This window comes from Hipposideros armiger, unplaced genomic scaffold, assembly GCF_001890085.2.
Source record: "Hipposideros armiger isolate ML-2016 unplaced genomic scaffold, ASM189008v1 scaffold_137, whole genome shotgun sequence".
Classification (NCBI taxonomy): domain Eukaryota; kingdom Metazoa; phylum Chordata; class Mammalia; order Chiroptera; family Hipposideridae; genus Hipposideros; species Hipposideros armiger.
In genome coordinates, this window is record NW_017731487.1 from 3,303,438 (window position 1) to 3,330,001 (window position 26,564).

Consider the following 26,564-nt stretch of genomic DNA (forward strand, 5'->3'; position numbering starts at 1 on the left):
TATGAGGGCCAGTGACACTGCCGTGAGTCACCAGCAACGGCGTAGGCTGCAGCCCCTGCTGCAGTGGGTTGCCATGGGCTACCGTGTGTAGCCAGCACCAGCGTGAGCGGCGAACAGCCACTGTGAGCGGCCGTCCAGAAGCCGGTGACTGATCTGCCTCGCCCGGGAAGAGCACAATGATGGTGCCAACTTGGGCCAGTGAAGCAACGTCCTCCACAACTAGACTGAAGAACAAAACAACAGCAACTTGTCTGTTCCCCTTCCCCCAATTCCCCAGCACTGTACCCCCCCCCAATTCCCCAATAAAAATCTTAAAAAAAAAAAAAAGTTCTAAAAGAAAACGTGAGAAATGACTTAGATTGGCTCATTCGGATAATATATTTTTGGAGTGCTCAATGGCTTGTATTCCAAAGACAAAGTAGCATCTCAGATCCCAAGATAATCATTAAAAATTAATACTTTTTTTATTGGTGTGATCTTATTGAAAAGTGTACTGTTTTTGGTGGGAAGCAGTATAATTTCTAAATCAAATCAACATATTTGTAAGGTGATATTATATTGAACTGAAATCTGATGATAATAGGCAGCCCAGGAAATAGTGAGTTTTTTGCATAATGTAAAGTCTTGTAAAATTAATAGGACAGTTGAAATTGACATCATTTTTAAGGGAGTGTTCCTTTTGCCCAGTGGCACCTGGGCCCTTGGATATGTATGTTCTCAAGTTAAATTAGGAAAGAATCACTATACGTACTTACTTGGGCTAATGCTTCTGATAGTTATAGCAGAAATGAATGAATGAATGAATGAATGAAAGAAATGAATAAATTTGATTAGCAAATTTAATAAACAAGTTTATAAGATCATTTTAGTTAGTGATAAATATTGTGAAGTCATTAAAATGGGATATATGATGGAAAACGATTGGGGATGCTACTTTAGCTTGTAGGTTTGTGAAGCTTTTGAAGATGTGATGTTTGAGTTGTGAGTGGTGAAGTATCTGCTTTTATGCATTCTGGGTATGGAGGTGAGGCAGCTTTGGCCTTGAGGTGGACATGAGTTTGATGTGTTGGAGGTCAGAATGGTTGAAAGGTCAGTGAGAGAAGTGCTGGCAGATGAGGCTTAAGGGGGGTCTGGTTCTTTGAGGACGTAGTAAGAAGTTAAGATTTTATTTTCATTGTGATGTACAGTCCACTAGCATATTTTAAAGCTGGGATGGATGTGGTCATATGACTGCCTGCAGTGTGGTGTCTGACTTGTGGAGGCCAGAGAGGAAATGGGGCTCTTGTAGGTGTGGTTGTCCAGGCAAGAGGTGATGGCAGCAATGGAGACAGACAGTAGGGCATGCGTGGCAGGTAGAATTTGGAGACAGAACTACAGAGGCTTAGGAATGAATTCAGTGTGGGAGGAAAGAAAGATAAGTAGTAGTCAAAGGTCGATTGCTGGGTTTTGGTTTGAGCAGCTGAATTTATGATTGTGCGTTTACTGAGATGGGGAAATTTGGGGGAGAAGTTGGTGGGGAAGGGGATCAAAAGTACTCTCTGGACCACAATAGATTTTAGATACTTATGAGGCATTCAGGTGAGGGGTGTTAGTGGCAGTTGAATAAGTGAGTCTGAAGCTCAGAGGAGACATGAAGACTAAAATTACTAAGTGAGGTGTCAGTCTGTAGAGATGAACTCCCCGGGAGAGAATGGGATCTGTTTACTTCTTTAAACTCAGGAAGTTGGACTGGATGGTCTGAGTTTATTGAGTCACAGAGACTCTCTGTGAGAAACTTGAAGTGATGGGAATTGTCACTAAAATTGAAAGTGATGAATGGGGTGGGGGGGGAGGGGAAATGCAGACATTTAAATGTTCCACATCTGTATTCATTTCATAAGTGCTTGTCAGTTGCTTGTCCACAAAGCATGATATATGACTGAAATGAAACCTCCTTCCAAAAGTAAAGGTGTCTCAATCAATTGTAAGGTTTTCAGTTAAACCCAAACAGTGGTCAGTGTGAATTTATTTTTACTTAAACATTTTAAACAGCTTTATTGACGTATAATTGACACAGTAAAGTGTACATATTTAAAAATTGGATGTTTTGACATATGTGTCCATTCATAAAAGTATCACTGCAATAAAGGTAATGCACATAACCATCACCCCCAGTTTCCTATGCTCCTTACCAGCACCTTCCTCTTCCTCCAGCCCTGTACCTCCTGGTAACCTCTGATCTGCTTTTTGTCATTATAGACTAGCTTGCATTTTCTAGAAATTTATGTACATAGAATTGTACAGGAGGTACTCTTCTTTTTTATGAATTCTTTCAATATCACTATTTTGAGATTCATCTATGTTGCGTGTCACAGTAGTTCGTTCCTTTTTATTGCTAAGCAATGTCCTATTGTACAGTTATACTAGGATTTGTTTGTCCAGTCATTGTGAATTTAGACCTTTCTTACGTTTTCCTTCAGCAAGTCTTCTGATTTGCTGGTATTATTTGTAACCATTTAAGAGACAAACATTGAGGTGTACACACACACACACACACACACACACACACACACACACACACANACACACACACACACACACACACACACACACACACACACACACATACTCACATGCATGCGTGCACACACTCGAGTTCCAAACCCTTTCATAAAAGGGGCTGTAGTTCCTTGTTCTTACAGTCATCCCCCAGCCTGTTTAGGGATGAGCTCCTTGTTAGTCATTTGTCAGAGTAAGTTTGACAAGTGTTGGGATAGGAAGCAGCTGGACTGTTTGTGCCTGTGCTCCGTTTGAGATTTTGGGATATGTTGTATGGTATGTTGATTTATTTCTCTGGATGAAATGCATTTGAGTAGATAACCTTCATTTGGGCTTCATAATTTAGCAGTTATGGATGCAACCTAGCACCTTTTAATTCCACAGGTAAACAGATTCCTTCTTAGTTCATAGCAATTTTTACAGAGATGGTTAAAACCATCTCTCATTAACCTGGCAGGTAGAAGATAACCTACTGTTAATCTCTGTGGGGTCTTGATTAAATCACTGCTTTTTGCTTCTGTTTTGGTCCATTTGGAAGCGCTTACTGCCATTGTTTTCTCTGATGACCTGAGAATACACTTCACGATGTCCAGTAATAAATCCTGGGAGTTGGGCTGTTCTGAACGGCATTGACTGTTGCATGGAGTAGGAGGTTATGGGATGCCAGGGCTGTCACCTTGTGGTTCTCTCTGCTGTTGCCTGGAGAGGAAGAGGAAATAATGTTGTATCTAAGGTACAGGACTATCCTGGTCTCACAGGGCTCTTTGCTGGTGACACCCAGTGTGGTTCATTTACGCGGAATTAGGATAGGCAGTTGCCATATCATTCAGGAGGCAGGAGCTAGTCCCGAGAGACATGCCACGGTGTAATACCTGTCCTCTTGGGTACCTGTGGAAGGGTAGCCTGGTAACTGGTTGTCCTTCAGGGTAGAGGATGGGCGTAAAAGGGAGACATTTGTCATTGTATGCACCTGCCTTCTTATTTTGCACGAATAGGCATTTATTATCTACCCCCAAATGCATACATTTTAAAAAAGTGATACCAAATTTTTGGTTTGAATTCATTTCCACTATTTATGGGGAAGTCGTAGTTCTTCAATTAAAGAAGTTTGGTATTACCTTCTCAGTGTTGGTACCGACAGTAGTGGAGTTTAATTGACTTTATGCTTGAAAGAGTTGTTTTTCTGTGGCAATAGGCTAATCATGTTTGAAAATGCGTGTATCCTTTAAGACTTGGCTGCCGTTGCATGAAATTTGGTGGATGAAACTAGCAATACAGATTCAGTGGAGGGAGATGCGATAATTATGATCTTAAATCTCGGTGCTCAATTGTTTGTTTGGAAGTTGGAAAACAAGCATATATCACTTTTAAGAATGTATGTATTTGGGGGTAGATGATGGAAAATGTCTCCCCTTTACCCAGCACACAATGGATAGCCATACGTTGTAGCTGTGTTAGTTCTTGCTGTCTCTTCCTCTCCGGTATTCGTTTGCCTCCCCAACCCTACCCCACCAGTGAAGGAATGACTAAGATATGTTTTCAGATTGGGGAACTTTTATCTTTAAGACCTTTCAGAACAGTTATTTGAACGTCTGGGTGTGTATGTATTCTCGTTACTTTATTTTATTTTATTTTTTGTAAATTAACAGATAGGACTTCTGCATCTGGGTGTCCTACAGGTTGTTTTTTTCCTTTTATTTTTAAAAAAAAGATATTTATTAAAACTATAACTCACTTACAATGTTATATTAGTTTCAGGTGTACACCACAGTTGTTCTACATTTACCGTAACCTAAAGAAGTACTCACCATCAGTCCAGCAACCATCTGACACCGTCCCACGCTATCACAATATTATTGACTATATTCCCCACGCTGTACATTACATCCCCATGACTTACTTGTTTTATATCTGGAAACTTGAACCTCTTATTCACCTTCCCTTTCCCCCCCTTCAGATTGTTCTCTTGATAATTGAACTGTAGCTGCTCTCACTAAGGTTACCACCAGTAAAGTTGCAATTGCCAAATTAGGTGGCTTGTTTTGGACTTCATGCCCTGTGACATCTGACAGTGACCATGGCCTCTGGAGCCTCCTCCCCCCCCCCCCAGCAGCCTTCTTGTTCTGCTTGCTGCTGTGACTTGGTCCCAGATGTGACCATTGCAGGTCTGGATGGTTACACCCTGGGTCCTCTTATCTTTCTGTAACGCTCCCTCAGCAGTGTCCATGACTCCCAGATCCTCATCTGCCCTGCTGGCCCCAGACCTGTCTTCTAGCCGTCTTCCAGGGTGCCTTCTTCTCCCCTGGGACTCTCACACTGAGCATACGTGGGGGACAGCTCTTTCTCCCACTGAAACCTGCCCTTCCCCCCAGTTGCCCTGTCCTGATTCATGGCATCGTCCATTCATCACTCGTTGCCTTTCCCTTCCTCTCATCCCCGCGTCCAGTGACCAGTCCTGACAGCCCCGTGGCTGAAGTGTTCTTTGAATCGCCTTTCCTCTCTGTCCTCCCTGCATCTCCAGGCCTTTCTTTCCCAAGGAGACTCCAACAGCAGCTTCCTAGCCTGTAGCTACACTCTCCTAATTCTGTTCCTTCCTTTGCAGAAGCAGAGGATGGGTCACAACTCTTCCTTATTTTGAAAATTTTTAGTTTTTCATCACTTAGGGGCTCAACTCTAAGCTCCTCAGTGTGACAGTCAAAGCCCCTCACTCTCTGAACCCAACCCACCCCCATTTTGACCTTATCTCCCACAATTCCCTGCCCACACTGTGCTCATTGGTACTTTTATGCCCTTGTGCTACCTTCACATCTTTTTTTTTTTCCTGCTTAAAATGCCCTTTCTCATATTTTCCAACACAGTGGTTCTCACACTTTGAGAATTATAAAAACCTGTGTGTGTTTTTAAAAAGGGACTTTGGGGCCCACCCCTCCAAAATTTTGATTTAGTCTCTTGAAATGAGGCATGATCTCATTTTTTTAACCTGTGAGATGATAATGTTGAAATGGATGTTTACAAAGATGTGCGAGTCTATATGTCAGTGATCCTAGAATAATTCTACAACAATTACCACGTTTTATTTTATATTAGATAAATATGAAGAGAGATTGAGAGAGAGAGAGAGACTCCTCAGATGGTTGTGGAGATCAGCTATGATTGGACACTCGTATGTCACCTACTTTGTGACATTCACCCCTTCCTGCTTTTTCCTTTGTGATGTTCTTAAAGCACTTTCTATATAACCCATAGAGACACGTTAGTGACCAAGTTCAAGTTCCTTGTGTACATGTTTGCTTTTCTCATTAGATTCTAAACTTATCCAGGCTGACAGTTGGACCTAGGAGTTTTTCGATTTCCCATGCTTCGCCCACAAGATGCCATATAAATTTTTGTGGCATTAAGAGATATTTGAAGCTTTTTTGACTGTAGGAAGCTTTATAGATGTGAGTAGTTATTACTATCAAGAATATTTACCTTTCAAATGGACTTTTTGCTTAATTAAAAAAAATTCTGTTGAAACCCTAGAAGGTGGAGAGAGTGCTTAGAACTTGCTGGAAAGACATTGTGCTCCTACAAGTCTGTTTCCAAGAACACGGTCTCTTAGACAATGTGCAGCAATGTTTACTCTTTTTCTCCTTGTGATGCAAGAAAACACACACAGTTCTGTCTCTAGGCAGAGATGTCTCTATGGGTCGTGGCAGCACCTGTGTATAAATAGTGTGATTTGTTCATAATTGAGGGGCCTGAAACAGGGTCTTTTTTTGTTATGTGTTTTCTGCAAGTTCCTAATGTCAAATGGATTTTTTTTTCATTTATTTGTAGATTTTTAAGACATATTTTCCATAACATTTTATGAGAATATACGAGAGAAATGGAGATCATGCCCAAGTCTTTAAATATCGTAAGAGTCTTATTCGTAGCCTTTTACTGGATCATTTTTCTAGGGCAAAAGAAACGTTGAGGGAGAGGAAAGCGTGGAGGGCGATGTAGTTCCGAGCGACTTGTGAGGACTAGGAAGTTGACGTTGGTGGGCTTGGGAGTAAACGCTTCCCCTCGTGGCTTTCCGAAGGCTCCTTGCTGTTATCATTCACCCGTTCTCCTCCCGAGCCAGCCTGTGAGACCCCCAGAGCCGAGACATGTGGTTCCCACAGTTTCGCAGTTGGTGGTTCTAGCTCAGCAGCACCCCCTTGACCCCCCCCACCGCCCGGGATGGGGACAGACCTCCAAATAGAAGAGGACGTGTTCCGCCAGACCCCGGGGAACTTCACCAGATCTTGACCCTGGGGATCTGTGGAGAAACGTGGAGCTCTTCTTTTTGACCATTGACAGGGGAGCCTAAATCATTAACCAAGTTTCTCTTTCCCTCAAACCACAGGCTACCCACCTGTGCTTTCCATTTCCATGTCTGACCCCTGTGTCCTCCAGATTCTTCCAGGTGCCCCTCCAGGCCTTGTCACCACCCTGGGGGCCACCTGTCATCGCCAAGTGTAGTACAGGCCGTGTGTACCCGCCCATCACTTTGAACTTGAGGCTGTCATCCCTGGGAAGGCCCTTGATTTTTGTTTTTGTTTCTTTTGTATATTGGAAGATATTAATTTTATATAGTGTTTTTGTCCTAAAAAATTTAAATGTGACATCAAATGAAAAACTCAAGTCTGTGTTGCTAATATGAAATTTTAATTTTTCTTTGCAGGTCAACTTTGTAGTGTGCCAACTCTTTGCCTTGCTAGCAGCCATTTGGTTTCGAACTTATCTACATTCAAGCAAAACTAGCTCTTTTATAAGACATGTCGTTGCTACCCTTTTGGGCCTTTATCTTGCACTTTTTTGCTTTGGATGGTAAGTATTTTGATCCTATTTAAATGAAGACTTTGGACACCTCTGTGAATTGAGTGTGTAGAAAGATACATTCTGTAGGGTTTTGTTCTTATGTTTACTTATAAAGTTTTATAGTTTTTAGTTTTAATAGAAAAAACAAAGAGTAGAGAATGGGCTCTGTCTCTTGAGTTTGGGCTCGGAGGGCAATTTACTATGTATAATGTATGAAAAAGGACAGAGGAAGAATAAAGACACTTTGTTCTGTCATGAGTACTTCTTTTCACCTATTTTGCAAATACTTTATGCCAGGACAAATAAGCTATTTTAAAAAAGACAAATAAACTATTTAAAATAGCTTCTTCTTTCTGTGCAAGTGGCTTTTAAGAGTCTGGTAAAGCCCATTGATAGAACTCTGTTACCATGTTATAAGATTCTAGCCTTAGTGAAAAGAGTTGTTGATGTTGTTTTTGTTTCTTGGTGGGAAGAATTATCTGTGATGAAAAGCTCTTATTTACGACCCTTCATATGCTCTGTGTGTTTCCTCCAGCTAATGACCTTCTTCTTCTTCTTCTTTTTTTTTTAAAGATTTTATTGGGGAATTGGGGAAGAGGACCAGCTAAGTTGTTGTCCTTCAGTCTTAGCTGTGGAGGGCGCAGCTAGCTCAGCTCCAAGTCCGGTCACCATCCGGCCGCCCGGCGGCAGCTCATGGCCACTTAGCTCAGGGTGCCGTGTTCAATCTTAGTTGTGGGTGGTAACCCACCATCCCATGCAGGAGTCCAACCGGCAGCCTTATTGTTAGAAGCACGTGCTCTCACCAGCTGAGCCATCCTGCCATCTGTTGGCAGCTCAGCGGCAGCTCAACTAATGCCCTTCTTAATTGGCAGGGTTGCCCCCTGGGTTTAAATTCAGAAACACCACCTGCCTGTTTGTCGCAGGTGACAGTGGTTGCATGACAGAAGCAGTTGGAAGAGCACACTGTCTTGGCGAAGCAGCCGACTCTCAATGGAAGGGCTGCTTTGTGGCTTCTTCTGAGTTTTCCTTCTTAAGTGCTGCTTGCCCATTTGCTATACAGCTTACACGTCTCGGTTTGCTGTTTCTGCAGGCTCTAGTTTCAGATGCAAGTGCCCTGAGGGGATGAAATGCACCCACTTGCCTGTGACCAAGTACTTTCTGTTGTGGGAACTTGGGTGACGCCTGTGTTTGTTCTAGGATGTTGTGTCTGATTCTTGTGACTGTTGGAATATCCTTAATTTCTTAATCTATTCTTTGCCTCTGGCAATTGCAAATGTTTCCCAGAAACACATGAAAACTCAATCATGGGTAATTGATTCCGTCTCTACCATATTGCCCTGTGCCTAGTTCTGTGATAGGCGCTGCCAGTGGTAGGTCTGACATTTCAATGTGGTCTCTGAAGTAAGATCGAAGTATGGTCTGTTCCGCCTCCTTGATAGCATTCAATTTATACCATCAAAGTTTTCTTAGGTTTCTCAGGTGATTCTATTTAAACTTCTTGTAAATCATGCCACGGGGGTAGTGTGTGTGTGTGTGTGTGTGTGTTTAAACTTTTTATTACGGAGCTTTTCAAATGCAGAGAATAATATAATGGATACTCATATACCCATTGCCCAGCTTCAGCAGTTGTAGAAATCCCACCATTCCTATTTTATCTTTTCTCCAACTTATTTTTCTGGAGTATTCTAACGCACATCCCCATGTACACATTTTACTCATAAATACTTCAGAATTCAGTGTGTTTTGGGACAACATATTTTAAGGAGCAGCTGGGGAAGGCTTGTCATTGAGGGACACCATTCACGTTGTGGTCTTGTAAACTGGAAGATTGAAATGTAGGTAGTATCTCGACTGCTGTGCGACACAGAGCCAGAGGTGAGGTGCGTCGCCTCCTTCCAGGTCTTCACTGAGGAAGCGTTTTCTTGCTGCGAAGCCTTCTCAGTGTCACAAGGAAGCTGACCTCGATTTCAAGTAGCTCTACGTCTTTCAAATTACATGTGATAACCAGGATTTCTTTAAAAAAAAAATTGAGTTCTCTGGTTTTTTTTCTTGAAGGTGAAACTTCTTTTGTATTCCTTTCTTTGGAAAGAGACATTGTTTATGCCTCTGTCCCAGGTGTAAGATGACTTTGCTATTGGAATGACTGGGAAAATAAGAGTGTCCTTTTGATTCTCATTTTATTTAGCACTTCTCTTAACTCAGACTCGAAGGTGATCGTATCTTCCATGGATCTTGACATCTATTGATCTTGACAGCTTCCCTTTTGAAAGACATATGTTAGTACTCCGTAAATAAAATTGAGTATTTTACCGACTTCTGCTTGGCCTCATTTTTAAACTATCATTGGCAAGTTTATTTTAACTGAGAATTCGCTTACACTTTAAATTATTTAACTCTCTGAGATGTGAGAACGGTGCAGGGTAACGGCATGGAGCTTAGACTTGGAAGTCAGACAGGCCTGATTCTGCGCTGCGTGCCTTGGCCTGGAGACCGTGTGACTTTGGATATCTTACCCAGCCCCTCGTAGCTTCACTTTCCTCATCTATGAAGTGGAACTAGTGGCTACTGTGAGAACCAGAAGATGCAATACTACAGAAAGGAGCTTACTTAGTGCAATAGCAGCTCATTGTGAGCACGATAAGTTAGTCAGGGTCAAGACCATGATTACTACCATTCGTCATTACCGCCATTCAGTTGGTGGTCCAGATTGGAAATGTTTATGTTTACCCAACATCTTTTCTTCTGTTTATCACACAGTATTAAAGTAGTCTATTTATTTGTTTGTCTTGCTAGACTGGAAGCTCTCTGAGGACAGAGGCTGTGTGTGTCCCATCGACTCTATTTCTAGCGTCCACTGTGGTGCCTTTTTAGAAAGCAGACATTCAGTAAAGATTGGTTAAACAATTAGAGGTGTTTCTCAACCTTTTTAAAACATGTGCGCTTTTTTTTATTAAAAATAAAGTTTTATACTTGTCTTTAGTGTGATTTGAAGTTCAAAATAAGTAAAATATGATATCTAAAAACAAACTAAAGTTTGGGGATTAAGGACTTTTGTTTTCCAAGTTCTTAGGCACCTGGAAAGATTATGATACACAGTTCATGGGGTTCCTCTCCACCTCACCCCTTGAAGAGTCAGCCAGTGGATAAATTGCCAAGAAAGAAACAACTTTAGTTTTAATGTCAGTTAGGGTGCTAAGTACATATATGACCTTTTAGTTTCCTCAACTCTGAAATGACGAGGGTTGGATTATAATAGACTTTGAAGAAACCGTCCATCTTGAATTTTTACTTTACTAATAATACTTAATAGTTGAATGCTTACAGTGTACCAGATAAACCAGGCAACACTTCATGTTTTGTCTCTCAATCCTGAAAAATATTAAGTGGCTGCTATGTATTTATTATGCTTGTTTTACTAATGAGGGCAAGTAGAATAGCTGTATATGGGAAATTATGCAGAAAATCACCACTGCCAGAAAGGAGTAGAAAAGCAACTTGACACTTGTCGTGGAGGTCAGTGAAAGAGAGGTGAAGAGAGTTACATCACAGTAACAAAAGCTTGGACAACAGGAGGCTGGCACCCCGAGAGATGCCATCTGAGCCATGATGCCAGGTCATCGCGTACCTTACAGTGATGTGAGAACCATGGCACTGTTTGAGAAATGCAGCTCTTAGCTCCTACAGTTGTCATATATTCCTCATGTTCCAGGGAAATTTACTTAGAAAGGGAAAAATATTCCCCAAGAGTCCTCAAAAAAAATTTTTTTGTTTAAGACAAGTGTCTTTAATGAGTTCTACTTGCAATTAGTTAAAGCCCTTAAAAGTATCTTGCAGTCCTCTTCAGCATTTTCACATTAAGTCTCTTAGTGAATTATTAATGCTGGTAGTACAGAGGAGGTGGATAATTAATTTTAAAAGTATGTGTTTTATAAAATAATGAAATAACAAAAAAATGTGTGTTTTAATCATGTTTATTTTAGCGTCTTTTTGTTTCAGCTTATACTCATATATGTTTTTCTGCTTCCTATGGGCCTCTTGTTATAATAGCACTCTGGGCCATTTGTGTGTGTGTGTGTGCGTGTGTGTGGTAAGCAGAGGGAGAGACAAACAAATAGACTGACCCACAGACATACTTTGTGTAATGGGGAAAATAAGTTTCTTCCATGGACCTGCCTTGGAACCACCTTCTTATGTGTAATATTTCTATGGAAAAATTTGTTCAAAAATTTAGGTAACTTTTTCAGAATGTTAGGTTAAAGAGTAATTTTAATCATAGGTTAAGATCCCTGTTAATACTTTAAAATTGTGTACAGTGATTTGAAAATTTTTCATAAATTATTCATGCCATCAAAGGGGAAAGAAATATGCATAAACCAGGGGTGGTCTAGGTTGACTTGAAAACCAGAGCTCCTAATCATGTTTTGCCTGAATGTTGTGGAATGAATGGATAAATTAGTGGTCTAATTTAATGGTGGGTGTCTACAGTAGAACATTAGAAAGTGCTGCCATCTCAGCCTGAGTGTTCTGTAGATAGGTTACTGCCAAGTAAGTTGACTAGATTTGTAGAGGAAGCTTATTTGACTTGACCATCTTATTTTCTGAATAGATTTGGGTGTTTGTGCTTTTTAGTGAATAATAATCTTTATTAGTTTTGTTGGTAGACAAAGTACAAAGGTGATATTGGAGAAGTTAGTTCGGGGAAACAAGTAACTGTTGTTCTGTCAGGGCTGTTCTGAAGTCAGATTTATTATGCTTTTCATCGCTGTGCCTTGAGCTATGAAAAAGGCTGTCATCCTGCAGCCACATAACCCCACAGTGCCTGCATGTAGCTAGGAGACATGGAATGCGAGGGCACTGACTGAGCTTTGTGGGGTTTGGTTTTATTTTTTCCAGCTCTTCTGGGCCTTGCAATGTGGGTCTTCCTCTCCAGGGTGTTCACGGGATTTTAGGCTTTGGAGGTTTGAGTCCTTTTTTTTAATTTTTTATCTGGGAATGTTCTATGGGACATGCACTTTTTAGCCTTAATTGTTTTAAATTGATGTTTGTGAATGGGTACCCCTCTTCTAACAATGCTCTCACTTTTTTATAGGTATGCCTTACATTTTCTTGTACAAAGTGGAATTTCCTACTGTATCATGATCATAATAGGGGCGGAGAACACGCACAAGTAAGTGTCCGCTTTGTTCACATGTAAATATGTATTTCTGTATAATAGAATTGGGTCAAAATAGAATTTTATTACATTAAACATTATTCTAAATTGTGATAGTCTTTTCAATACCTGCCATAAATACAAAAGCAAAATCATTAGTAGGCACCACTCTTATATTTGTTTAAAGCAAGGTTTCTCAGCCTCAGTACTGTTGAGCTATTAGGCTGGATGATTCATTGATGTGGGGGCCGTCCTGGGCGCTGCAGGATGTGTGGCAGCTCCCTTGGCCTCTGATTTGTGGGGTCCAGTGTTTGCGACTGGAGGTGTGTAAGTAGATGCTTAGGGGACACAAGTTTGGCTGCTGCAGGAGAGAGGTAGGAGATCGTGTCCGATGCCATCTAAATTCTCTTCCAGTGGGAGCTCCTGACAAGCCACTGCTGGAGCTGCTGGAGCCAGAGGTGGAGATATGCATGAGTGCCTTTCCCCCCTTAAATCCATAAAGGGCCCTCAGTAAAATTTAGAAGTTTTACAGTTTCAGTATTGACTTTCTTCCTTTCCTGTCTCTTTTATGCCTTAGTTCATCCATTCTTTCTCTTTGGGTACCCAATACCTTATTACTATTATTATTATTTTGTCTCTCACCAAAACACATGGAAGGGGAGAGGGAGCTGGCTGTGTGCCAAGCCTGGTGCCGAGAGCTTTCCACTGGAGCTGGGTGGCCGCACCCTCATTTCATAGGCCAGCGAATGGGGACTCTGAGTTCTTATATAACCATTTGAGGTCACATAGCTTGAAAATGGTGGATTTGAACCCATGCCTGCTCTACTCTGACTCCTACTGTTTATTCTTCCATAACAAACTGTTTTGGGTCATTTAATTTCATTTAACTGAAATTCTTCATACTATCTGTCCCAAGCAATTTTTTGGTCTTTATCTCTGTGAAATGGGAAACTATTTCTGTTAAAGGAATTATGACTGTCAGCAGCCAGAGAGGAGTGTGTCCTGAGAGGTAGGATGAGGAAATATAGGTGAGCTTCCTTCTTTTGGTCTTGACATCATGCTGTGTTTTAGAGCTCTCTCCAGAGGTTAGTGTGTGAGTGTGTGTGTGTAAAATGGTAGTGATTAATCTTCCCTACCTTAGACGACCTCTCTGTCCCCCCAGAGATGATAAGAGGCCCCTTTCCTGGGGCCTGTGCAGTTGGAGGGAGGAGACCATCCTGGGCAGGTCTCTCTCTGTAGCTGCAGCCCAGAGACCTGGAGCTTGCTTGCTTCAGCATAAGTCCCAGCTTCCGTCTCCCTGTCCTGGGAACCCTCCCTTCCCGTCTGTCACAAGACACCTTTCCCTGGGCTACATGACATTCCTCTCACTGTCCTATCAGTTTCTTCTGGGACGCTGGGTCCTTAGTCCACAGGACATGTGCCTCCAGGGCAGGGAGCAGGCTCAGGGACCACATGCTGGGGCTTTGGCTCCCGTGGGCTCAGCTGGGGAGCATGTTTCTCATGCAGAAGGCGTGGGTGGGAGGGGCCAGTAGACTGTGCCCAAGCGGGAAGGAGCCGACCTTCCTGGTGACATGGGATGTGAATTTGATACAAGGATTTAACTAGCGGAAGAAACAGTGTGGAGGGACATTACTGGCAGGACTGACCTCAGGCACAGGCTTTTAGATCTGAAAGAGCATGGGGGGGGGGAGTGCTACTAGCTTAACACAGGCCTGAGTGTAGGCTGTGGTTGTACGTGTGTGTGTGGGGGGCACGTGCTGAGGGAAGGGCTGTCATCACACCCACAGGGCCACTTTGCGAGGCCTTCCATCTCCTTTGGCTAGAATGCATTATTTGTGTAACAGTTCCATGTCCTGTCAGGTGAGAAACAAATTAGTCAGATGTGATCTGTGGACTGAGGGATATAGGTAGGGCTAAATTCTTACTTTTTTAATCTAGTATTTCTCTGGCCTATGCTATTTACAAACAGACACACACATGCCTCACTTGTAGAAAAACGTATGAGAATAATTCTGCTGCATGCCACACCTGGCAGCATTCAGATAAATCTGAAGTAGTGGGTACAATCATGTGTGTGGAGTTCCCTCACACGAACGTTTAGCTGAGTGACCGCAGTCCGAATGTATGTATCACTATTTGAAATTACCTTGTGTGCTTCTTGGTCTGTCTCTGCCTGTAGAATCGAAGTGTCAATGGCACTGGGACCCCGCCTGTCTTGTATACTCACCCCTCTGTCCCAGGGGCCTAGCGCAGTGCCTGGCATGTGGCAGCTTCTCAGTAAATATTTGGTGAAGAATGAGTTTAGGATACAGCCTGTTTTTCACCCCAGCCAGCCCTTTGCCTCATTCTCCGTGAATATTTTCCTACCCTGGAAAATATGTCTCTTTCTTCCGCAGGCTTTGCCCACTCTGTTCCTCGGTCTGGAGTAGCCCCTTCCTTCTCCCATCCCCTCTCCGCGACTGATCTTTCAGATTTCCTTTAACGTTATATGTCTAGATGCCTTAATACAGGACAGATTATTTTTTGCCCACTCTCATGGAATGGCATTCCTTTCCTTCTGAGAATTCATCTCAATTTTTAATTATAAGTACATTAAGGAGTTGTTTGAGAAATGTGTGTTGCCTTCATAGACTGCAAATTCTGTGGCAGCCATCAAGCCATGCCTGGTTTAGTTTTCTGAATGTAGTGTAATACCTAGGAGATTGTATGTTCTCAATAAGAGTCTATTGAATGAGCAAACGAATGAATGATAATGTGACTTCTGCATGACAGCAAGCCCTTCCCAAGTAAGTAGCCTCCCAGACCCCTTGCTTCCAGGCCACTGCTGGTTTCCTCCGTTAGGACCCCCGGGCTTCATCGCAGGGCTGCCCCAGAGCAGTTTTGGGAATGGCCGCTGTAGCAGCCCCCGTCTCCTGCTCTACTCAGAGCAGAGTCCCAGCCGTGGGCATCTGCTGGCTTCACTTTTATCTCTGTTTCTGGGGAGAGTAGAATGGGGTGTGGGAAAGAAACAGAAGGAATGGGAATGGGGGAATAGGTGAAGAGAGGGAGCTTCCCCCATTAGGTTCTAGACCAGCACTTCTCAACCTTCCTAATGCCGCGACCCCTTAATACAGTTCCTCATGTTGTGGTGACCCCCAACCATAAAGTTATTTTCGTTGCTACTCTATAACTGTAATTTTGCTACTGTTATGAATCATAATGTAAGTATCTTTTTGTTTTCCGATGGTCTTAGGCGACCCCTGTGAAAGGGTCGTTCGACCCCCAAAGGGGTCGCAACCCACAGGTTGAGAACCACTGTAATCTAGAAGGAGAGGGGTAGAGGTGTGTTTTGGATGTACCACCTGGAGTTAGGAGGGCATTTTTCCTGGAGAGGGTAGCACAGGGTGCCTGGGATCTGGTTCTGATGTCCTGAATATGCCTTTGTAGACGGGCGTGGGAACCTCAGCACCCTTCATGGTAGTTTTTTAACTTTTCTCTGGGAAACATTGTTTTGAGTTCCAAAAAGTCTCAGACTTTTGGGACACAGCACAAGGAAACTCCACTATTTAAATATAAACAGCAGCAATGTGGGATGGTTAAAATGGGAAGGGTAGAAAAGCTTGTTAATCTTGAACAGTTAAGCTGAAGGATTTTCTTTATGACTTGGCGAGTAATTTCCAACAAAACAACTGACCTAAAGAAAAAACTGTGAACGATATAGATCAAAAATTGCATCTACGGAATGGGTTGCGAAGCTGTGTATGGGATTATATTGTAAGAGCTGTAGGAAAGTGATTTTAAACCTCCCATCACCTGACTCAGTGACCCTCTCATTTGAGCAGACATTTCTTGTGTGCCAAGTTGTTCCAGAAACTGAAAGATAATGGACACATGGTCTTCACCCTTTGAAATGCACTGTGTCACTTGGGGACATTAAGACTGTCAGTCCTGCAACAGGTATTTGTTATGCTGATGCTGGGATCCAGAGATGAATAAAAAGACACGCTGCCTCCACAAGACGCTTCCCGTCAGCCTGCCAATCAGACTGTAATTCCAGTTGTGCAGAGCTGTGCTCAAGGCTGAGGAAGCAGAAAGGAGGGCGAGACAAGCTCGGAAGCAGTAAAACCCAGACTGCTTGTATCAGCCACTTACTACAAGTTCAGTAGAGTAAAACAGTTGGAAACAGAGGACAGATATTTGCTGTTAAGTAGAATTCTGCTGAAGTCTATTTTTAAATGTTGGGAAATATTAAAACATATTTTCCTCAGACTCCTCTTTTAATGATGAGAAAGTCGGGCACCGGGCTAGGACGTGAGGAAAGATGGAATTCAGGCTCTGACTCCCATGGGTGGTCTTAGTGATTAATCGGATGAGCGCTGGTTTGGAGTCAGCTATGTATGGGTTTGAGTTCAGGCGCTGCCAAATTGTCATTAGCTTTGGACTTGGCCAAGCCCCTTTCCCATTCTGGGTCTAAATTAAATGAAACTGGTGACTCAGCTGAGGAGCATGTGCCTACCTGCTTCCTCCTGTGGGCAACCGGGTAAGCTTTGTCTGCATAAAGGGTTCCGCTACCAAGAAGCGGTGCTCAAATTCTGGGTGAAATGCTTTCAGAGGTCCTCTTAGTGACACAGCATTTTGCTGGGGTTTTTTGTCCTTATGATGTTGTGTCAGAGCCTGTAAGTATCCCTGTTATCATACTCACTACTGTGCACGGTAATTGATTTTTTTCTTGTCTCCAGGATAGGAGCTTCTTGGCAGGGATGTCTTACTCATTTTTTAATCCCTCTGTTGAACAAATAGATGATAGAAGCTTAGTCAGTGAGCTTATCCATGCTGTTCTGTTCTGTTGAGCACTTGTGGGCTCTTGCTTTCGAGTCTTTTTTATTTTATTTTATTTTATATCTTATCTTATCTTATTTTATTTTATTTTACTTTATTTTATTTTATCTGATTTCAGTTTGGTTGGGTATTTTCAAACAGATTGCATAGGCCTTGAATGAGGTGGGTGCTGGGTTGACGTGCAGCCCTGTTCATGTTTCCTGCCTCCCTTCCTACTTAAGTTTTTTCCCCTTCAGCCCACTGTCGAGCCGGGGTCTGGGGGTGTTAGGGGAGGACGAGGCAGTTTTAGCTGATGTGGCCTTTATTTCAACCCTCCATGGCCCTGCAGAGCAGATAGCACAGGGTCCCTTATCACCCGTTACCTGCCGGTACTGCCAAGACCTTACAGTGTGGATTCCTAGATAAACATGTCGTTAGGAACCGCCTGAACTCTAGGAAGGAATGATGATCTTGGAAATACCATGTGGCAGGCAGTAGAAGCCTCGAGTCACTCGAAAATGTGTCCCCATCAAGTTAATTAGCAGTGGTTAGTGGCTCAGGGGGAGCCCTGTAAGGAAAACACCACATTCACTGAGGACAATCCCATGGCCCCGTGAGAGGGAGTCAGATGTGGCAGGAAGGAAACCGAACTCGTAGACGTTTCCTTTTGTGCTCTCTGCGGGCCGTTGTTAGCCTTGCAGCGGAATAAATGTATGGGCCCACTTGGTATTGCCGGGCTACAAGTCGAATTTCACTCGGAAAACCATAGGTAATTCTAAAATCAATCCTGAAATTGATCTTGTGCTCGTCATAGTGTTTGAGTCATCGCTGTGTCAGGCATTGTGCACGGTACATGCATTGTTACTAATCCTAGTACAGCCTTTGCAGGTGGGCGTGGTAGACCTGGTTCCCGGAGAAACAGGTGAGTAAGTGGTAGATTTGAGATTGGAACTGGGTGTGTCTGGTTGCACCCAGAGCCCATGCCCTTTACCTCTGCCCTGTGCTACTTCTAAGTGTTAAGAATTATGGTTATGAGACCGTGTCATTAAAAAAGAAATACTGTAAATTGATTGAGGAGAGGTAACGGGAACAAGCAAGATCCCCAAGAAAAGCAGGGGTTTGTGTGTTTGTTACTCTTCCTTAGAACAAAGATGCAGAGATCTTCACCCAAAAGGATGCAGTGGCCTTTTCGCATTTTGTGCTTAGGATGTAAGGTTTTTAAACATTCTCAGTTCCCACAGGAAGGAACACCTGTTACTTCGTGATAGGCAGTGGGATGTCCAGGTCCTGTTGGCCCTCGGAAAAATCGACAGGGCAGCATCCTTCCATAAAAACCTGCACTCAGGAAAGGGTGTGCTTCAGGTCCTTGTATGCTGTTAAGTCAGTATAGTCTGTTAGAGGTATTTGAATTCTAATGTTTTATTTCCAGTTGTAAGCTGGATCTCTGTTAAGAAGGGTACAGTCATCCTTGAGCAAGTATGGGAGCTTTTCCCCCTTGGATTACAGTTTTTATACGATGTGGGGGGATTACATTAATAAAGGGATGCTAAAAATACTAACACCCATCCCTTGGTAAATAAGGGCGTTATGCTGGGTGTTGCCGTTATATCTGAACATGTCAGAGTGAAAAATTTGCACAGATTACTCATGTCACGGGGCGCTCCCAGGCCAGGTCTAAAATGTCACATTGATAACTAGTGCTCCAAATTAATCAGTTAAAAAGCAAAAGAGAGTTTTGAAGGCTATCCAGTTAGATGATTGATGTATCTCTCTTGTTTGAAAAATAACAATTTATATATTATTTAAAAGTAAGCAGGTCATTGTAATTATTAAAAATCAGAATACTTCTCATTGGCCAAGTACAAGGACCCATCTTCTGGTCTTGAGTACTTCTGGAAGTTAATCTCACTTTTATAAAATCCTAATCCTTGCCAGAATGTTGAAAGAAAGATTAAGAACCCACACGACCATCTGTTGGAATGAGGAACAAAACCTCCAGTTATGTGTCATAACACACGCCATTTACATAAAATATGTGGTGCCTGGTGACATTTTGTGAAGCTTGCCTGACTGGGCTATTTTTTTTTTAAATTTTAGGTAGGAAAAGAGGAAATTATTTTGGAGAATTAGGGTTTGCTAAATGACGAATCTACCTGTGGCGTACTATTGCAGTAAATCTATTGACACGGTTTGTCCTCACTGTGTTAGAAACAGTGTGATTTCATAGTCTCTGGACTTTCACTTAGGACTTTGAATGGTGATGGGGTGACTTCCAGGTGCCAGTCACTTGGTTGAGTGCTTTTTACAAGCATCCCATAGAACTGGACCAACAGTCAGTCCTGTGTCGGATGTGTTGTCATCTGCTGAGTAGACGAGGAAACTGAGGTTCCAAAAGGTGAAGTCACTGGAACAAGGTCACAGAACCGGTGACTGTCAGCCATGGAAGTTTGTGAAATTCATGTAGGTTGTTAGATTGCTTATTTACCAAGACGCTTTCAAAGGCTTTTTTTTTTTTAAGTTGGAGAAAGAAACAAAAAGAGATTTTCACTGCTTACGAGATAGCATAAGCATCCTAGTTTATTTTTTGAAAGAATAGCAGGCACCATTGAGACATTGCATTGTGATTGGCTTTTTCTTTGTTTTCATTAGAATATGGTGTTTAAAAAAATGTTAACCTTTAAATAAATATCTGAATAATAAAAATTTTAATCTCGAAAATCTCTCCCTTTACTTAAAATTGTTCAGACCTTTATAAGTACTATGCTTGAAGTTGATATTTGTCAAAATACATAATAAATAATAGAATTTGAAATACTATTTTAATGTCAACTGACAAAAACTAGAATTGAAAACGTTTTTAGATAAATTAATTTGTGTAGGAAAAAGTGCTGACCGCCTCCTACTTGTTGCTAGCTTATTAAACAGTCCAAATTTAGAGCAGTTATGGAAAGATAGACGAAGGGTAATAGAAGAAATGTCTGATGACCTGCCAGGAATTTTGGTGACAGGATGTGACAGCAGGTGCGCCTGTACATCTCTTCTCATAGTGCAAGTTGAGCTCTTGCTTAAACTTAATGAAGCCCAGAAAAGAGGCAGGATTGCTAGTCTCTCCCTGGCTTAGAGTTTAACCTTGGGCTGTTCCAGGGTATGTGCTTTAGCACGACTTGTCTTGGGAATAGAGAATGCCAGGATGGGCTGGGTACTGTTTGCCTTTTACATTTTAAAAAATCTTGTGTAGAACTCCTATGTTGTTGGAACATCATTTCCTCTGAAAGCCTGAGTGATTAGTGAGCCATTATTTAGACTAGTATGCAAAGCTTTCCTTAGGCACAAGAGCTTTAAATTGTTTCAAAAACAGACTAGAAGAATCGAAAGCAAAATACAACAGAAGAGAATGATAAAAGTTAAGAAAGGAGTAAGGTGAACTTCCAAAAGGACAATAGACAATGCTAATTATTAGTAAATTACTGTTACTTGCTACATTTCCGTTAATAGCTAACATTTATTAAACACAAATTCTGTGTCAGATACATAGTAAACACAGACAGGTGTTCCCTTTGGTCCTTACAGCTGCCCTGTGCTGTAATCCTGTTGTCTCAGCTTTACAGTTGAGAAAATGGGACTCAGGAGAACCAGAGACCTTCCCCAGTTTACACATCTGGTCCTCAGCAGGCTCAGACTTTAAACTACGTGTGTTCAGGGCGAAAGCCCCATGCACCTAGCCACTCCACTCAGCCCTCCCCAACCTCATCAGTCTGTGAATTTGCCATGGGAAATGTTCTTTGTTCCATCCATTTTGTTTGGAGGTTGTTTTCCTTTGCTGAGAATTGCTGTGTATGCAAATAATATAAATTAATCTTAGTTTGAACACCGAATTGGGAGGCTAAATCTCATAATTCTGATTCTTGGGTTAATTTCTTGATTTACCTGGGTTTCATTTGATGCCTCCTCTTAAACCTAAGAGCCATACTTAAATCAGTGGTTTGAACCATTTTTCCTACCGCAATACACCTAACAGAACCTACTTCTATGAGGAATAGTATTTTCTATAGCAGTAATTATCACCTCTTTGGAGTAAAGGGTTATATCAAAACTTGGGGGAATGGGATCATGATTCTGATATATTGTCCCCTCTTCGCCCACCAGACAAACAAAAACATAAAAGGTGCCAACTGAATTTGATATGTGATTTCATTTTTGTGTCTGCTGACATGTCAGGTGGAAGTTCTCCTGCCTCCCCAGTATTGTTTTTTCAGTCTCAGGGCTTATCTGGCTGCTCTGTTCTTTGTCCCTCCACATGGCTGTCATTCACTGTTCTCTAGATCAGTAGTTTGCAAAGTTTGGTCCAGAGTTCCCTGTAGTCCCTGAGATCCTTCTAAGAGGTGGTAAGCTCAAACTATTTTCATAATAATACTTAGCCACGATTGCCTTTTTCACTTTCATTCTCTCACGGGTGTACAGTGGGTTCAAGAGGCTGCTTGGTGTGTGATATTGCAGTAGAAACAGTTGAGAACTCCGCTGTCTTCTGTTAAGTTAGATGTTAAAGAAATTTGCAAAAGTGTAAAACAGTGCAAGTCTAATCACTAATTTTTTTGTTTGTTTTGGAAAATATACTTATTTTTCATAAAAATGTTGTGTATGTTGGCATGTTTATTATGGATGTTCTTGAATTAACAAATATTTTTAAAATTCCCAGTTTTATTCTAATATGGTAAAAATCAGTTGCTGTTGTTTATGTGGGTTATGCTTTGGTTTCCTCAATTTTTAAAAGAGTAAAGGATCCTAAGACCAAAAAGTTTGAGAAGAGCTGCTCTAGGATTCTTTCCTGCCTCTTGTAGCGGCTTTGTGGACCACCCACCCAGCTCTGTCATCAAAGTCATCTGCTCCTCCTCCTGTTCCTTTGTGTCTGTGCCCTCACCGTCCACTTGTCCGGTACTACTCTGCTTCTGAAATCTGTAGCTCCGGGAGCCAGCTGAGACCACAGCCTTCTATATCGAGCTTTCTTACTCCCTTGTTCCCACTGGATCCATCGCGATTGGCCATCTGCCTGGTGGTGCAGTGGAATGACAGAGATAGAGCTGAGAGCCTGGAACGGCGCTGGAGGTGATGCTGTTTCCACTTCCACCTCCCCCAGTTCTCCTGGTTAGCGTCTTCCTGACCTCGCATTTCTGCTGCCCGCAGTCTCTGCCTTTCTTTGTAGCACTCTCAACAGCCTTTCCTCGCTGTTCCAGACGCCACCAGGCAAAGGTCCAATCTTGGATGGACACAGATCTCTATTGTACTTGGGCAGCTAAGTGTTTGAGAGACACCCACATGATGGGCGTTACTACAGATTCAAGATTTCTTACTTAACTCTTCAGTTCTCTTGAACATTATTTTAATTGACATTTTTCAGTTCCTTTTCCTATTCTTTTCAAACGTTAGTCTAAGTCTTAGCCACTTTAAACGCATTCACTTTATCTCTACCATTCTTGGGAGATAAGGATTTAGAGTAAGGCCTTAGAAGTGACAGAAAGGAAGAAAAGGAGGAGAGAAAGGGATGTCTGAAAGATGTGAGTTAACGTCTTCAGGGGTCCCTGCCAGGGCGGAGAAGGTTGCTGCCCCTCGTGTCCTGTTCATTGTCACACCCGCCCAATGTGTCTAAAACCAAGTGCGTCTTGGGCCTCAGATCTCGTCTTCCTTGCTTATGCTCCATTCTGACTTCATTCTTCGTCCGAGCAGCCAAGCCAGATGTTGGGATAAACCTCACTTCCTCCTCCTTCTCACCTCCACATGTAGCCATCACGGAGAACTCTGTGCTTCAGCTTCCTTTTGGGTTGCTTTGAGGAGGAGACATTTGCATGACATTTAAAGCAACACCTGCCCTATACTAAGCACTCGTCAGCTGTTGTTCTTTCCCTCTTGACCCATCAAGTTCACTCTGCAGCTCCAGCCGTCTTGTGTCAGTTCACCGTCTCGTACCTGGACTGTCATGTCAGTCTGCCAGCTGGTTGCCCTGCCCTCGGGTCTGTCCTGTGCCCTGTTGCCCAAGTGATCTTTTTAAACGTCTGCCGGACCATGACCCCCTTCTGCTCCGGACTCTGCATGGGCTCCCTGTGTTGGCAGCTGTGTGCCTTCGACCTGCCTTCCTTTCCGTCCTCAGCCGAGGCCGTCCCAGCCATGAGAACCACCTGTAGTGCCACACATGCACCCTGCCGTCCACACTGAGCTCCTTTGTATGTGCAGGGAGCCCCCTGCCCCCAGTGTGAATTTCTTCTGGTTCTTCAGAGCCCTGTTTATATGTGACCTTTGGCTGAAGCCCGTTCCTTTTCCTCCTTCCTCATAGAATGAGTCACCTTCACCTTGTACAGCTTCTGTCCTTCTCACATTACGCTGTGCTGTACACATTTGTTCACGGGCACAAAACACTGTCGTTTAGATCCTGACCCTGGAACCATGCTACCTTCCTGTCTTGTTCACCTGCTCAGTGGTTTTGTCACACTGTCCGAGGGATGGCCTTCTCTGTCCTCAGTTTACTCATTTGACAATGAGGAGTGAATATAATACCTGCCTCATGGGATTGTAATGAAAGTAATTCAGGTAATAAACTGTATTTCATTAATCATAAGATACTACGGATTGTAAGATGTGCTATTGTTTCAGGTATAATACTACTAAAAAGGATCACATGCTATCAGTCGTGAGAGGACTCTTGATTTTAGACATGTGAAAATGTGAAAATACGTGAGTGTCAGACTGGGTAAGATGCAGTGCTCAGAGCCCCTGGGCTGGAACTGGCAGAGTGCCATGCGTGTGTTGGCGCGACCACTGTGCCTCCCATAACTGGACTCGCAACCTGAGAGGCCAGTGGATGAGCCTCTTTTAATTTTGTGTCCTCAGAACCGCACCAGATGTATTAAATGATTAGAATGTGTGTTTGAACGCAGCTGAATGGACGCTGCTCATGAGCTGACCATGTTCTCACACCCGCATCCAGGGGAGCAGACTGAGGCGTGTACCCCTTCTTCCAGGGCCCTATTTCTAGAGGCCTTGACGGCTCAGCTTGGCTCAGCTGTGGAGGCATCTTCTCCCTCATCCCACTTTTTGGATCTTTTGTATTTAAGCCAAAGTATGGACTGTGGAGAACTATGATTCCTGAAGTCTTTCTCGCTGCCCTTGCTTTTAAGACCTTTACCGAATTAAGTGAATCCCTTTTTGTCTTTTTCAACTTTCCACATAAATATTGGGTTGTCAGAAAAGTCATGACGTATTTTTTCTGTGTGTTTCATTGCAAAAATGTGTCATGACTTTTCTGACAATCCAGTGTTTTTTTCACTGAAGTATAGTAGAGAAGAAAGATGAGTGACCTTTTGTGCAGGTTGGGAGGACCCCTTATTAAAATGCAGCCCCTGAAGAACCGAGAGTGACAGGTTTCTAGTCTCCTGTTTGGTGATGGCCCAAGATCTTTGAATTGGGGAATGGTAGGAGTGATTTGAAGCTTTTTCCAAACTTTTTCCTCAGAGTTCTGGTTTTAGCAGCAACTAGAATAAGCTGAAATCTGGTTGCATATTATTATTATTTGTGTGTGTGTGAATAATTGTGTGTCTCAGTTGCCCAAGATGCTGTCACCACATTGACAGATATAGTTTTTGATGTTATTAAAAGTTTAAAATTTTTGTTTCTGTGTATTTATTGACTTACTAGGAAAGGCTACATTGGGGACTATTAATCAGATGGTATTTGGAGCTAGAATCTATAGGTCTTAAATCTTGATGCAAGCTATACAAGTCTATATTTTGAAAGATAAAATAATATATATATTTTTTTTAGCTGAGCCATCCTGCCACCTGTTGGCAGCTCAGCGGCAGCTCAGCTTGGGCCAGGACTTGAACTGCTGTTGGTTAGAGCTCACACTCTTGAGCAAGCTCTTAACCAACTGAGCCACTCGGCCGACCCAAAATAATCTTTCTTAACGTCAACAACCCAAACCCAACTTTATATGTCTATTTGAATCAACTTTGAAAATTTTCTTTGTAAAGAACAATGAAGTGACTTCATTGTATTACTGAGCCAGGTGTGGGAGCAAAAGTTGGATTTTGTAAAAAAAAAAAAAAAGCTAAACAATAGCTGGGTGGTTGGGTTCACTTCTGTAACCTGTAACCAAAGTGAAAACAGGAAAGAATCGAGTGACTTCATGTATCAATGTCACTATTTGTGTCTGGCCCAGTGAATACAGCTAAGCTCCTTTCCCTTTATTCATGAACAAGGCTTTGTAAAAGAACAAACAAAATCCCTCACGACTTTTCTTACAACTCTTTGAGATCTCTATTCCAGCTTGAGAGAACACCTGGCCTGAAAAGTGTGGTAGATAACCCAGCGAGCCCTGACTTCCAAGGAATAGCAGGATTTTATTGAGGAACATAAGATTACCTCTAAGTCTTCAGGAAGAAACTACGAGTGTGTACTGGTCAGCAGACACCAGAGTCTGGTACCCCCATATTCAGGGAGAAGCCTAAAGTGGGGACACTGGACAGGTGGTTACGTTACCCTACAGAGGGCAGTGGTGTTCTAAAGTGGCTGGGACCAAAAGAGGGACCTCTGAGTCTTGTATGAAGACAGCATGGCTGTCTTTTGCTGGTAAAGAAGGTGGTTTTTTTAAAAAATAGTTTAAAGTTCTTCTATTAGAGTAGCAAATATAGAGCTGGTTTCCCACTGACAAAACTCAGTTCCCTGTTCCTAGTGAGGTCTGGCAATCTCTTATTGCCAACAAGACTTCACTAGGTATGGAGACGTTTCTGATTTTCTGGACCTATGTTGGAACTTGAATTTACCTGCCATAAAAAGAATGTTTCCGTGCTAGCCTACAAAAAGCCATTTTAATCGATGGGACTTCTAGCTGTTAAGGTGTAAAGAGGTGGACAAATTTTCTCCCCCCAAAACAGCTATAAAACTGGATGAGTTTGGCAAAACCATTTTAGGGCTCTGGAAATTGACCAAAAGCAAAACAACAATTTGAGAATCATTTATTCATAAAAAGCTGCTGACCTTTGAGTAAGAACAGTGGGAATTGGTTGTATCCTTGCCTGGGGTTACCTGCCTTCCTCATTCCTTGGCAAAGTAATTCTCCTAGTGCAGGACTGGCCATGGAAAGCACTTTGATACCAGAGGCGATTGACCTGGTTTGGAGTGGAGGGCAGAAAACCGATGCACTGGCCGACAGAGAATGCCTCCAGCTCCTCTGTCCTGATACTGGGGGACATGCATTGAACAG

General features: G+C 42.5%; 1 protein-coding gene across 4 annotated transcripts in view; it reads left to right on the forward strand.

Moving 5' to 3' along the window:
• The window catches only part of MBOAT2 (membrane bound glycerophospholipid O-acyltransferase 2), a 99,564-nt gene that overhangs the window by 25,574 nt on the left and 47,426 nt on the right, over positions 1–26,564 (forward strand). For 2 of the 4 annotated variants that reach the window (XM_019650046.1, XM_019650047.1), the window contains exons 2-3: positions 7,229–7,374; positions 12,455–12,532. The exons of 1 other annotated variant lie outside the window; for it this stretch is intronic. In XM_019650046.1, the coding sequence (XP_019505591.1) occupies positions 7,229–7,374; positions 12,455–12,532 (224 nt within the window). Of the gene's footprint in view, positions 1–7,228; positions 7,375–12,454; positions 12,533–26,564 lie in introns of those variants that run through there. One more of the 4 variants, XM_019650048.1, reaches the window with a different exon arrangement.